Source organism: Hoplias malabaricus, chromosome X2, assembly GCF_029633855.1.
Source record: "Hoplias malabaricus isolate fHopMal1 chromosome X2, fHopMal1.hap1, whole genome shotgun sequence".
Classification (NCBI taxonomy): domain Eukaryota; kingdom Metazoa; phylum Chordata; class Actinopteri; order Characiformes; family Erythrinidae; genus Hoplias; species Hoplias malabaricus.
This window is the reverse complement of record NC_089819.1, coordinates 54,491,039-54,505,658: the sequence shown is the minus strand read 5'-3', so window position 1 is coordinate 54,505,658 and position 14,620 is coordinate 54,491,039. Positions and strand designations below refer to the sequence as shown.

The 14,620-nt window shown below is 42.0% G+C and overlaps 1 protein-coding gene across 2 annotated transcripts in view; it reads right to left on the bottom strand.

Moving 5' to 3' along the window:
- Window positions 1-1,211: 1,211 nt before the first annotated feature.
- LOC136677258 (phosphorylase b kinase regulatory subunit beta-like) overlaps window positions 1,212-14,620 on the bottom strand; it is a 75,557-nt gene continuing 62,148 nt past the window's right edge. Inside the window, exon 17 of one of the 2 annotated variants that reach the window (XM_066654747.1) lies at window positions 1,212-1,630. In XM_066654747.1, coding sequence (XP_066510844.1) covers window positions 1,460-1,630 — 171 coding nt within the window. In that variant the 3' untranslated portion in view covers window positions 1,212-1,459. The remainder of the gene's footprint in view (window positions 1,631-14,620) is intronic. The other variant, XM_066654746.1, reaches the window with a different exon arrangement.

Genomic DNA, 14,620 nt, shown 5'->3' with positions numbered 1-14,620 from the left:
CACCACTGTACATCTCGAGAGAAATGTAGGAAATGAAACAGGAGCAAACAACATTTCTGTAACTGCTAGCATGCTAATAACATTAGCGTTAGCATGCTGATCTATCTATGGAAAGGAAATTTAACCATAGATTTAAAAAAATTTTTTCCAGTTATTCAGAACTCCTACCTGGGGCACAGGTTTAAATACCTTTATTTATTTATTTACTCATTTATTAAGCAGCTGGCGGATTAATTTATCATTTTTAGTGAGCTGTGACTCCCACTCAGGGAACACACATATCTTTATTTATTTATTTATTTATTTAATCAATCTATGCATATTTTAAGTCTGGAAACTCCCACTCACGTTCTCCATTTATACCTTGTTTTATTTATTTATTAATGAAATAATGATCTGATTAGTTTCTCAGTGAGCTTTCTTTTATTTCATTTTACATATGGATTTCTTGCTCTTTTTTCCTCTCGGTGAGTGACTTACATTCAGTCGAGTGTGTGTCTCACGTGTGTCTCTGAGCGTGAGCAGTGAATGCATCTGACAGAGTGTGTGTGTGAGAGAGAGAGCAGAGAGAGAACCCAGGAGTCCCCTGACAGAATCCTAATGAATTTCATCTGAGAGTCGCTTACAAATTAAAGCCATTTAAGTGAGACACAGTGTGTGTGTGTGTGTGTGTGGGGGGGGGGGGGGGTAGAGGAGAGACACAGAAAGAGAGAGATAAAAGAGACAGAGAGAAAGAGAAAGAGAGAGAGAGTGAGAAACAGCGAGAGAGAGACAGAGAGAACGGGGCTGATCACACTCTCTGTAGCAGCCTGTCACACCCTGAGAGAAACCAGAGCGGACACCCACTAATATTCACTGACATTGTTACATTGATTTTGTTTGTTTGTTTTCTTTGACCTTCTTTCTTGATCATCATCAATCTTGTAAATAATTTGTGATTAATTTTGACCCACACCCACCTCCTCATTTCTATGTAATGTTTATTTTTGTTCTTAGTTTATTGCTTTGGCAACAGTGTGTCTCACTACATTCATCAATAAAGCACCACTGAACTGAACTGAGAGAGAGAGACAGAGAGAGAGAGAGACAGACAGGGAGATAAAGAGAGAGAGAGAGAGAGAGAGAGAGAGAGAGAGAAAGTAGAGAGAGAGAGAGAGAGAGAGAGAGACCCCAACACATCATCATCCAACAACAAAACAATTATCTCACACACTGGACTCACACCATACACCAACAACACAAACTACAGAGCTACTCAGCCCTCAACAGGGACTACACACTGGCCAAATACCTCACAACCATCAGGGAGAGGTCACTGAGGAAGACACTGACCATGTACAGACTCAGTGAGCACAGTCTGGCCGTGGAGACCGGCCGTCACAGACAGAACTGGGTCCCCAGAGAGGACAGGCTGTGCTCTCACTGTGAGCTCTCGGTGGTGGAGACAGAGCTGCACTTCCTAACCCAATGCCCCAAGTATGAGTCCGTCAGGAGCAGGTTCTACCAGAGAGCGAGTCGAGTCTGTCCTGAGTTCCTGCTCCTCACTGATACAGAGAAGCTCCAGTATGTACTGGGAGAGAAGGAGGAGCTGATCCCACACGCAGCCAAATATGTGACAGACTGCCACAACCTGAGGGACAACCAGTGTGGTCAGTCAACAGTGTAACTAATTATTACTGAATATTACTGATTATTAATGATTATTAAACATCTATATTGTCTCCATGCTCTTATTTTCCTTTTCTTATTTAATTATCATTAATCTTGTAAATATCATTTCCTGTTGTTGTAATTGTATCTGTATCTATATGTTTATGTATTTTCTGTACTATGCTTTAGCAACAGTGTATTGTATTAAATTCATGCCAATAAAGCACTGCTGAACTGAACTGAAACTGAGAGAGAGAGAGAGAGAGAGAGAGAGAGAGAGAGAGAGAGAGAGAGAGAGAGAGAGGAGAGAAAGTAGAGAGAGAGAGAGAGAGAGAGAGAGAGAGAGCAAGCTATGGGCTTGATGTCCCACACAATACAGACCCATCCCCCCCGTCATGGAGCATATACAAAGTTAATCCTGCTAAACACGCGTGAGTGTGTTCCTCACTGTGTGTAAAACTGTGATCATCTTGTGTTTAGAAGTGTGTTAATGGAAAAAGCATCTGTAAAAACAAACAATAAAAAGAAAGGTCAATAAACAGCAGGTTACACCACTGGTGTTCCTAATAAACCGGCAGCTCAGAGCAGTAAAGGCCCAGGCCCCGAGCACGTTCTCCTTAAACCTGTAAACACCACTCCTTTACACGTGTTTAAGGCGCTCTGTGGCTGAGATTATTTCAGAGAAAAGGTTTTTCAGAGTGTGAAAGTCGCTGGAGGAGCTTAAGCGGTTAAATATACCGCAGCGCCGAGACCCGGAGAATCACACACAACACGACTGTGAAAAAGAGGAGTTTAAAGCGGCGCCGAGTCAAAAGTCACAGCTGAAATTCGGAAATATGGAAATATTGTGGGAGGAGAGCGGAGCTCCACTTGAAATTCCTCTGAAACACTGGAGAGAACAGAGTGTGAGCTGAACTTAAAACTGAACATGGAATCCTCCAGAAAACCTCTCTCACAGGAAACACACCTCCCAGCATCAGCTTTAACATTCTACGGCTGCCAGGGGGCGCTGTGGACAACGTGGGAATCTGCTGCGTTGTGGTGTTTACAAAAACACAGAGAAGTGTCTTCTGCAGCTTTTTCCCAATAAACTCTTCACTGTCCACACGGCTTCAGTTTCAGGTCCTTTTTTTGTTGAAGAAACTGAAAATGTCCTGTGAAGGACTGGCGCCCCCTGCAGGGTGTGTCCCTGCCTTGCACCCAGTGATTCCGGGGAGACTCCGGACCCACCGCCGCCCTGAACTGGATAAGGGTCCCAGACAATGAATGAATGAATGAATGAATGAAACATAAGAGAGTTTTAAGTGATAAGAAAGTAATAATCGTTAGTAAAAGTCACAATTAATCATTAATTAGTGACAGAAACCCGAACAAATGTTATTTTAAGATTTCATAAAACCCCAAGAATTACTAATTAATGCTAGTTCTTTTTCGTTTTCATTATTTAATGATTAATAATGACATTAACTAAGGATTTAATGAGAGTTATTACTGTCTGAAGCATCAGGAGCGATGTCCCTTTCTCTAAACTGTTACTAAAAATGAAGTGACTCCCCGTGATTCGCTCAGAACCGAACACTGACCCAATCACAGAGCAATAGAAACCAATGAGCAGTGCTTTGACTCAGAAGTGTGTTTGCAAACTGTATTTCAGCACACGGAGCTACATCATAATTGTCTGCAGCACCAATACCGATACACCAATAAGTGACACTGACGTGGTGGTGGTGTGTTAGTGTGTGTTGTGCTGGTGTAGAGTGGATCAGACACAGCAGCGCTGCTGGAGTTTTTAAACCCCTCAGTGTCTGGACTGGGAATGATTCACCACTCCAGTCTCACCTGCTCTGGTGGTGGTCCGGTGGGGGTCCTAGTCATTAAAGAACAGGGGTGGACAGGGGTAAGAAAGTATGCACAGCAACAACTAAGTATGTGTGTGTGTGTAAATTATTATAATTTTTCTAAATCTAATCCCGAACCTAGCCACAAAATAACCAACAAAGTTTAAGTAAACGAGCTCAGAGCGGCTCTCGTGGCTCAGACGCTCTGAAGTCGTGGGCAGCTGTCGTGCGCGCGGAGATTAAGAACCTCATTTGCATTATTGAGTACGCGAACACACGCTCTGAATAAAAGATGCGCTACATTAGCCTGCTTTCCGAAAATAAACCGTCGCATACGTGCAGTCGTCTCAGAGCTGGACACTGGACAGTTACTCACTTCAAAATAAGCAACTGGTCAATTTCACCACCAAAAAATTAACAACATCTTTCAGTTGATTATTTAATAATTTTTGCGTATTTTTTAATTGTGAGAAGAATCAAACTGCTTTGTCTCTGAGTGAACTGATTATGTTGCATAGAGTGGGTCATCCACATGGGGGAGGCCATAGGCTTAGTACAGGATCTCTGACACACCCAGACCTCTAGGGGTCAGTATAACGTCTGTTTAATGACGTAAAAGAAGAAAGACTCGCTTTCCGTGGATAAGGACCATAGTCATTCGCCTTCTGTTAGCACTTTGTCCTGAATATATTCACGGGTTCGCGGCCGAGACACGTTTGGGCTTTGCTTCTTTAGTTTTCTGTTGAAGTCTCAAGGGTAAAAATTAACAAACAATAGGAGAATATGATTTTAAGCAGTTGGCCACAATAAAACCATTGTACCGCGTTGTCTATCTCTGTAAAAAAGAAGCGAGAGGCCTCCTTTGTTTTTGCAGTTTGTGTCTCAAATTGTATAAAAATCTCAGAAGTTCACGCTCCGTAAGAAGTTCTTCACAAATCCCAACACAGGCACCGAGTCAGTGAGTCACACGTCGATGTGGAGTGGGCTCAGGTCCGGTTCGTGAACCTAATTTTGAAGCTGAAGAGTTGGTTTGTAACGGGAACTAAAGAATAGCAGGGTTTTCAGCCCAAACGCGAGGAGCAACGGCGACACCCACAAAGAGCAAGCGTAGTCTCTCTTTTTGGTGAAAAACAAACGTCTGTAACAACAGCACAAACGCTCCGCCGTCGTCTCACTTCCGTTTACTGCCACTGTGGAGCGCCCCCTGTTGGTGACGTATCCTCGGTTCCATTAACACCGGTGTAAAAGATTTCTTTTGGTCCTAAAACAACACTGACTCACCTCTGAGACTTTATTACGACCTGAGATCATAATCAAGAAGTAATGGAGATGCATCTTTGCGCTAATCGGGTGACTACTGACTTCCAGTGTTTGTTAGCAACATTAGCCTCACAGCTTTGGTTCCAAACATTCTGACTCCAAATACGTCACGTCTGAAGAACCACATCTGGAATAAGTGTAAAATAATGTGTGAAATGATGCCAGTTTGACTTCTCTGTGAACTGTTCCTCTAACCTCTCACAGCTGCAGTTAAAAAGTCTCCAAATGTGTCCAGGACAAGAAAAGATAGAGACTGTGAAAATTAGATTGTCGGACCAAACTGTGGCTTTAAATTGGTTTCTTCAGCTCTTTGTGGCCCTGGGTGTTTTCTCGGAGTTGATTGGCTTCCACTGGAAGATGTCAGACATGGAGAAGAGAGCACGGCATCCCAGAGACGGCTCTAAACACATCTCCACCTCTAATGTGTTTAGCTACAGCACCACGAGGCACAGACTCTTATCAGATCAGAGCCGCTCTCCACACAAACAAACACACAGCGTCTTTAAAGTGCTCAAACCTCCTTTAAGGCGTCGCGGCTGTCAGAGAAAAGGCTCTCCGCGAGAACGCACCGCGATGCGAGCGAGGCTCTTCGCAGACGCTGAAAGATGCTGGCCTGGGACCAGTTTTGGAAGCTGTTAGAAGCTTTAACTCGGAGCGTTTCACTCCATAAAGTGCCTCGTCAGGAGAGTGCCGTGGAACGAGAGAGAGAAAAGATGGAGAGATGGAGAGGAGGAGGGAAAAAACCTGTGTAAGCTGCAAAAAAAAAGTGCTGACGTTCCTCGGCCACAGCTTTAAAAGAGCGTAGAGGCTGTAGAGAGAGGGGCTCCCTATGCAACAGCGTAAGCCTCGGCTACAATCACCTTTAAGAGATTGAAACAGGTGAGGATCGGATTGCTGGGGGTTGGAGGGTAATTGTAAAAGCTGAAAGAAGCCTTGCTGTGAATCTGATACACATCGTCCCCCCCTTCTCTCTCTCTCTCTCTCGGCGGAGCGCAGATATATTAGGTTTAGCCGGCAATCCTTATGACACGAGAAGAGTGTGGAGGCGAAAAAAAAAATCAATTTATATTTAGCCGAGGAGCGGAGCGGCTTTAGGGGCCGAGTCTTGTCTGAAAGGCCGTCAGTGATAATATTCCCATAGAGAAGCATTGTGTGACTCTGTGTGTGTGTGTGTGTGTGTGTGTGTGTGTGTGAGACTCTGTATTTGTGTGTGTGTGTGTGTGTCCAAAAAAGTTATGGAGGTGTATTCCTAAAGGCAGTGGATTTACTCTGAAACCCTGATGGTGGCGCTAGGGAGCTGTGAGAAATCAACCCTGAACACAATGCAGGTATTAGTCACTTTTATAAAATCTTCAACCTTATACAAACAGTGTGTTACCTGGCCAATTTATTGGAAACAACTGATTATTTCCAGTCAGTGGCCACTTTATTGGAAACACAACCGTTGTATTTTTACTGTTCACTTCATTTCAAACACCAGCCTCTGACGGCGGGGCCATGGTCCAGATGTTATTAGAGTGGTGGGCTATTCTCAGTCCAGCAGTGACACTGACAGAGTGTGTGTGTGTGTGTGTGTGTGTGTGTGTGCTGGGCTTGTACATGTCATAGGTGCTGCGAGGCTGACAGTAGTCCACCGTCCAAAAATATCAGTGTAAGAGCCGCTGTGTGCTCCATTCTCCAGTCTCCACCGCTACAGCAGCAGCAGGGGGGTTTCCGATAAATTGGCCAGGAGGGTGTTGAGGTAATAAACTGCCAATGTTCCCTAAATTACAGCTGTAAAAAAATGAGGAGGCACATGTGGTGTGTGTGTGTGTGTGAGAACAGCACGTACATTCCAGATGTTCCTTTTGTCAGAGAGACCTGATTGAGACATAATGAAGCGCTAATTTTCTCTCTCTCTCTCTCTCTCTCTCTCTCTCTCTCTCTCACACACACACACACACACACACACACACACACACACACACACACACACACACACACACACACACACACACACACACACACACACACATCATAAGGCTCTTCTGCTGCTCATCTCAGTGAATTTAATCAATGAAATATGTTTCTATTTAAACTCAGACTAGGTTTTGAACATCAGATTATTAATATTATTATTATTAATGAGTGGGACCAGTGTGCCTAGTCTCAAATGCACTTCAATATTTAATTCTTACTAATATACAGTTCCAACAGTTAAAGTATAATCTCCAGTGTTTACTGTGTCACACTCCACACAATAAACACAATTCCTTTTTTAGTTATTTACACTTCCACTTCCACAGAGCGTTCGTAGACACTCAAAGCATTTACATTCTTTGGTATATTCACACCCTCACCCAGTCACGCACACAGTCACCCATTCACTCACACCCCCACCCAGTCACGCACACCCTCACACCTGTGAACAGTTTCACACCATCACACAGTCACTCACACACTCACCCAGTCCCTCACACACTCACCCAGTCCCTCACACCTGTGAACAGTTTCACACACTCACCCAGTCCCTCACACACTCACCCAGTCCCTCACACCTGTGAACAGTTTCACACACTCACGCAGTCACTCACACACTCACCCAGTCACTCACACACCTGTGAACAGTTTCACACACTCACGCAGTCACTCACACACTCACCCAGTCACTCCTGTGAACAGTTTCACACACTCACCCAGTCACTGACACACTCACCTAGTCCCTCACACACTCACCCAGTCCCTCACACACCTGTGAACAGTTTCACACACTCACCCAGTCACTCACACACCTGTGAACAGTTTCACACACTCACCCAGTCACTCCTGTGAACAGTTTCACACACTCACCCAGTCACTCACACACTCACCTAGTCCCTCACACACTCACCCAGTCACTCACACACCTGTGAACAGTTTCACACACTCACCCAGTCACTCACACACTCACCCAGTCACTCCTGTGAACAGTTTCACACACTCACCCAGTCACTCACACACTCACCTAGTCCCTCACACACTCACCCAGTCCCTCACACACCTGTGAACAGTTTCACACACTCACCCAGTCCCTCACACACTCACCCAGTCCCTCACACACTCACATTTACAGACTTTGTGCTTTAAATGACATATTTCTACAATGTTTTTATAAAACACTCAAAGCACTTTCCCTTTTCGTTTTCTCTGACTCTCGCCGGAACAGATCCTCGTATGAAATACTGACCCTATGTTCTGAACTTTAACGGACGCTAATGGAGAAATGATGAATACCCACTGCTCCAGGTCCCGGACCCCACCTCCCCCCAACTTTAAAGCGGCATAAAGGCAACGTGTGTCTGCCTGGAAGCGTCTGAGTCAGTGTTTGTGCCGCTGTAGCCCTGCGCTTCCTACTGCCTTGGAGAGAACTTAATCACATTAGAGTGAAGGAGGAGGCTCCTTCTCATTAGAACCGAAGCCGAACTGCTGCGATCATCAGCTCTAAACGGGCCCTCCGCAGCCCCTCGGATAAAAGGAGCTTTAATGTGTGTGTTTTTGGCCGAGGAAGGGACGTGCACACGAGCGATGGTCCTTTCTGCTCCATCTCAGCACTGCCCGATCGTTTCAGAACACTTTGTCATAGCGAACGCTGCCCATCGCTGGACACACACCAACTGGCCGGCAGTCTCACACACACTCGGCTTGATGAGCGTTATTAATCACTGGAACTGAGCAGGGGACAAACAATGAATCTTTGGAGAGAGGCACCAGAGAGAGGAGCACGTCAGTGCAGTGAAGGATTACAGCAGTGAAAGGAAAAACAATGCTGTAAACAAAGGGTAAACACACTGTGTCAGAAGTTTATAGTGAATGAGTGAATGCTGCTATTAGGTGTGTACCAATAAACTTTGACAGCGTTTTTGTGCAACATTTAAATGTAACTCAAACTTCAAACACACTCTGGCTCTTTGTAATTGAATAGTAACCATGGTGACAACAATAGGGGACTTAAACCGTATTAATATGCTGTGTTCATGATCGCTAACATCTGTAAATCACCCAAACCAAAACACACACGTACTGTTGCAATCAAATCCTAACAGCAATGTTCCAACATCTAAATCCTTTCCTTAAAGCAACACTGGGTAATGTATCACCTTAATATTACAGCTTCGAAACCACTGTGATGATCTACTGAGATGTGATTTGGTGAACAGAACCTCACATTGCTACTCTGAGCTCAGCACAGCAGAAACTGCACTAAGTAACTTAAGGCTAAGGTTTGATGACATTGTTTGGCTCTTTATTTCACTGAAAGTGAGTCAGTTTTCTCCTCTGCTCCAGTAACACCTTCTAATTTTCTCAGAAGGATGTACAAAAGAAATGAGGACATTGCTGTGAGGATTCGATGGCATTCAGGCACAAACATCAGTGAGGTCATATTTGTTAATGTTGTAAATAATCAATCGTAATTAAGAAGAAATGTTTTGCAATATTGGTCAATGAAAAAAAGCTAAACAAAAAAAGTGAAATTTGCAAGGAAATAAAAACGGGGCGGAGTAGAGGAGTCGAATATCTGAGGATATATTTGAAGACAAATATCAGACAAATACTTTAAATAAGGATGTTAATGTGTTATTAAATGAACCCTATTTAAGTATTAAATATTACCCTCTAAAGTCTTTAAGTGGCATAAAACATGACCAGGTTTTAACTAACAATTAAATGAATAAACTAGCCTCAAATACTAATTTTAGTCAAAGGATGGTACCACTTAGGATTAGACTATACTTAAGGTTTACAATCTGTTTATTAATGTTATTAATTAAGTTATAAATGCTTTAAAATAATTAATACTCAGTTATAACACACAGATAGAAAGTGGAACAGTGACCTGCTTTTTTGCCAAAAAGTGAACCCACATTCATTCATTATCTGTAAGTGCTTATCCAGTTCAGGGTCGCGGTGGGTCCAGAACCTACCTGGAATCATTGGGCCCAAGGCGGGGAATACACCCTGGAGGGGGCACCAGTCCTTCACAGAGCGACACACACACACACACACACACCTACGGAGATTTTTGAGTCTCCAATCCACCTACCAACGTGTATTTTTGGAGCATGGGAGGAAACCGGAGCACCCGGAGGAAACCCACGCAGACACAGGGAGAACACAGTCGACATTAACCCCGTCACCTCCAGCACAAATCTGTTACTACGTTTAACTATTTAACAACTAGTTTAACTATTTTAATTGATTAAAAGTTTAATCAATTAACCACTGATAGAGTGTCTTTTTAGACGCTGATGATAATGTGGTGCACTTTAATCTGTGAAATGACTAAAATTAAATTCTAATGTCTGAGTCTATTCTTTACCTCCACATTCTCAGTGAGTTCTGACACTTTCTCCATGAGACGAAAAGAGGTCACCGTTTCCCTTTTTATCTGTGTTACAAATGATTAATGACCTTTAAGGTGTTTACTACTCAATTAATAACCATTTATTAAACAGATTTTGAATCCATTTGTGAACCTTTATAAGTGTAGTCTTATTTTAAGGTGGTACCCAAAGGGACTAAGACTAAGACTAAGACTAAAGCTGCCAAAATTAACACTGGCGTTGATGCTGGAGGATTAGACCTGAGTCAAAGACACCACTCTAACTCTATGGAAGGTCTTGGATGGAGACCCATCACGCCACAGAACACAGTTCCACTGATCCACAGCCCAGTGCTGGAGATTACAGAGCCCTCTGGCTCTCACTTGGCATTGGACAGTGACTGCAGCTCAATGTGCAGCTGCTCCAGAGCAACATTAATGATTTAAGAGACAGGCGAAAGTTTACGGAGTTGGAGGACATTCAGCTCTGCTGCAGTTTCACTCTCATTCAGCTCATGTCCCTCCTTCAGCCTTTCTCCCTTTATCTCTCTCTCTCTTTCTCTCTCTCTCTCTCTCTCTCTGAAGTGGTTTGTTTGTGTCTCCTCTGATGGAGATGGTCAATTGAAGTTCTCTCACCTTCAGACCTTACGAGAGCAATAAGAACTGTGTGTGTGTGAGTGTGAGTGAGAGAGAGAGAGAGAGAGAGAGAGAGAGAGAGAGAGAGAGAGAAAGACTGAGGGACGACCATCAGAACAAGATGTCCTAGGAAATTTTTCACTAACCTTTTCAGAGCTCATAAGTTTATAAATGTACACACACACACACACACACACACACACACACACACACACACACACAATGATTCAGCTATAAAAGGAAGTTTCAAAGCTTGGTAGAATGACACGAACATATACCACTAAGTGTGTGTGTGTGTGTGTGTGTGTGCGCGTAACAGAGCCAGAGAGACAGAGAGAGAGAGCGCAAGTGTGAATTTATAAACTTTAGTGAAATATTGATGGATTCCCTGAGTGTTTTTATTCATAATTTAACTGATATACAGTACGTTGTTAATCCAGTGTTTTCTCTGAAACTGAGGTAATTAACAGACACTGTGTTTCTCTAAAGCCACACTAATTATCTCTACTCCTCTGAGGAGGCTTTACGTTAGACGCTGGAACATTTCTGTGAGGATTTAATGGCTTTCAACCTCAAAAATATTAGTCAAGTCAGGTGTTGATGCTGGAAGATTAGCTGTGGGTCACAGACACCACCCCTTCACTTCAGAGAACACTGTTCCACTAGCGTAGTTCAATGTAGTGTAGTGTACTGTAGTGTAATTTAATGTAGTGTAGTTTAATGTGGTGTAGTTTAGTATAGTGTAGTTTAGTGTAGTGTAGTTTAATGTGGTGTAGTTTAGTGTAATTAAATGTAGTGTAGTTTAATGTAGTATAGTCTAGTTTAGTGTAGTGCAGTGTTGTATAGTGTAGTATGGTGTAGTTTAATGTAGTATAGTGTACTGTAGTTTAATGTGGTGTAGTTTAGTGTAATTAAATGTAGTGTAGTTTAATGTAGTGTAGTTTAATGTAGTTTAGTGTAGTTTAATGTAGTATAGTCTAGTGTAGTGCAGTTTAGTGCAGTGTTGTATAGTGTAGTATGGTGTAGTTTAATGTAGTATAGTGTACTGTAGTTTAGTGTAGTGCAGTTCAGTGTAATATACTATAGTTTATATATAGTAATACAGTGTAATATACTATAGTGTACTATAATGTAGTTTAGTGTAGTATAGTGTAGTTTAATGTAGTGTAGTTAAGTGCAGCGTAGTTTAGTGTAGTGTAGTTTAGTGTAATGTAATACAGTGCAGTGTAGTATAGTGTACTGTAGTTTAGTGTAATGTACTATAGTTTAGTGTAGTGTAATTTAGTGTAATATAGTGTAGTTTAATGTAGTGTAATTTAGTGTAATATAGTGTAGTTAAACATAGTGTAGTTTAGTGTACTGTACTTTAGTGTAGTGTAATTTAATGTAGTGTAGTTTAGTGTATTGTAGTGTAGTTTAGTTTACTTTAGTTTAATGTAATGTAGTGTAGTTTAGTGTAGTGTAATTTAATGTAGTGTAGTTTAGTGCAGTGTAGTTTAGTTTAGTGTATTGTAGTGTAGTTTAGTTTACTTTAGTTTAATGTAATGTAGTGTAGTTTAGTGTAATGTAGTTTAGTGCAGTGCAGTCTAGTTTAGTGTATTGTAGTGTAGTTTAGTTTAGTTTAATGTAATGTAGTGTAGTTTAGTGCAGTGTAGTTTAGTTTAGTGTATTGTAGTGTAGTTTAGTGTAGCGTAGTTTAGTTTAGTGTATTGTAGTGTAGTTTAGTTTAGTTTAATGTAATGTAGTGTAGTTTAGTGTAGTGTAATTTAATGTAGTGTAGTTTAGTGTACTGTACTTTAGTGTAGTGTAATTTAATGTAGTGTAGTTTAGTGTATTGTAGTGTAGTTTACTTTAGTTTAATGTAATGTAGTGTAGTTTAGTGTAGTGTAATTTAATGTAGTGTAGTTTAGTGCAGTGTAGTTTAGTTTAGTGTATTGTAGTGTAGTTTAGTTTACTTTAGTTTAATGTAATGTAGTGTAGTTTAGTGTAATGTAGTTTAGTGCAGTGCAGTCTAGTTTAGTGTATTGTAGTGTAGTTTAGTTTAGTTTAATGTAATGTAGTGTAGTTTAGTGCAGTGTAGTTTAGTTTAGTGTATTGTAGTGTAGTTTAGTGTAGCGTAGTTTAGTTTAGTGTATTGTAGTGTAGTTTAGTTTAGTTTAATGTAATGTAGTGTAGTTTAGTGTAGTGTAATTTAATGTAGTGTAGTTTAGTTTAGTGTATTGTAGTTTAGTGTAGCGTATTTTAGTTTAGTGTATTGTAGTGTAGTTTAGTGCAGTGTAGTTTAGTGTAGCGTAGTTTAGTTTAGTGTATTGTAGTGTAGTTTAGTGCAGTGTAGTTTAGTGTAGCGTATGGCTGCAATGGACGTCTGGTTGATACAATAGGTCTACAAACTTAAACTATGCAAATGTTATGCAAATTATCACGCATATGATCCTTCTGATGTGTTTTATTGTAAGTCTAATGACTGAACTCCACAGTTTATTACCGAGGGATTCCTTAACTGTAATTATCTCTCATTTCATTACCTTACTGAGGACACAGCGATTTACAGACACATAATTAGCCTTTCCTAACGAGCTCCTTGAAGAATAATGATGTATTTTTATGAAAAGACATATTTGTGGCTTGATTAACTTAACACACAGATGATAATCAACTTGCGCCGGTTATTGATGAGTGCAGAGATTTACAGTTTCAGAGTCAGCGAGAATCGCTAGACGCCATCAGACACCATTCAGGGGAAAACAAACAAAAAACATATCATTTTAAATATGACGTAAAGGTAGAGCTGTGCAATAGAACGAGATCAGAATCTGTCCACGGCACACCACCATCACAGGGCGATCGATGGAGCGTGTTCATGCACATTCAGTTCGCTACAGTTCTCATAAGTTGTTTATATACTGTGTATCTAATACACATTAGTCGAATGGGCGGAGTCACTACTCTAAAATCTACGACTACTGAATTAAAACTGAAATAATTCGTTATTCCATACATGAGATCTTTTCCTCACAAAAAGAAAAAAGAAAGTGGCACCACAAAGCCTGAAGAGCCCCCCCACACACAGCACACCAGCGCTGTCCACTTCAAAACAAGACCAAATTAGAGTCTTTCCGTCAGTCCACTCGCTAGTAATCATCATGTTTGTGTAAAGAGGACTAGTAAAGAAAAACAACAACAGTTCAAAACTTATTAGTCCAACGTATGTTTTTGGAGCGTGGGAGGAAACCAGAGCACCCGGAGGAAACCCACGCAGACACAGGGAGAACACACCACACTGCTCACAGACAGTCACCCGGAGGAAACCCACGCAGACACAGGGAGAACACATCACACTCCTCACAGACAGTCACCCAGAGGAAACCCACACAGACACAGGGAGAACACACCACACTCCTCACAGACAGTCACCCGGAGGAAACCCACACAGACACAGGGAGAACACACCACACTCCTCACAGACAGTCACCCGGAGGAAACCCACGCAGACACAGAGAGAACACACCACACTCCTTACAGACAGTCACCCGGAGGAAACCCACACAGACACAGAGAGAACACACCACACTCCTCACAGACAGTCACCCGGAGGAAACCCACGCAGACACAGGGAGAACACACCACACTCCTCACAGACAGTCACCCGGAGCAGGACTCGAACCCACAACCTCCAGGACCCTGGGGCTGTGACAGAGACACTACATGCTGCTCCACTTCAATATCTTTAAAAATTCTGAAGGCTTTTCAGTAACATTACTTCATAAAATTGTCAGGAGGTTAAAAACCAGCACGAAAAAGAGCCGTGATAAAATAGAGATCGTGATCTTGCAAAAAA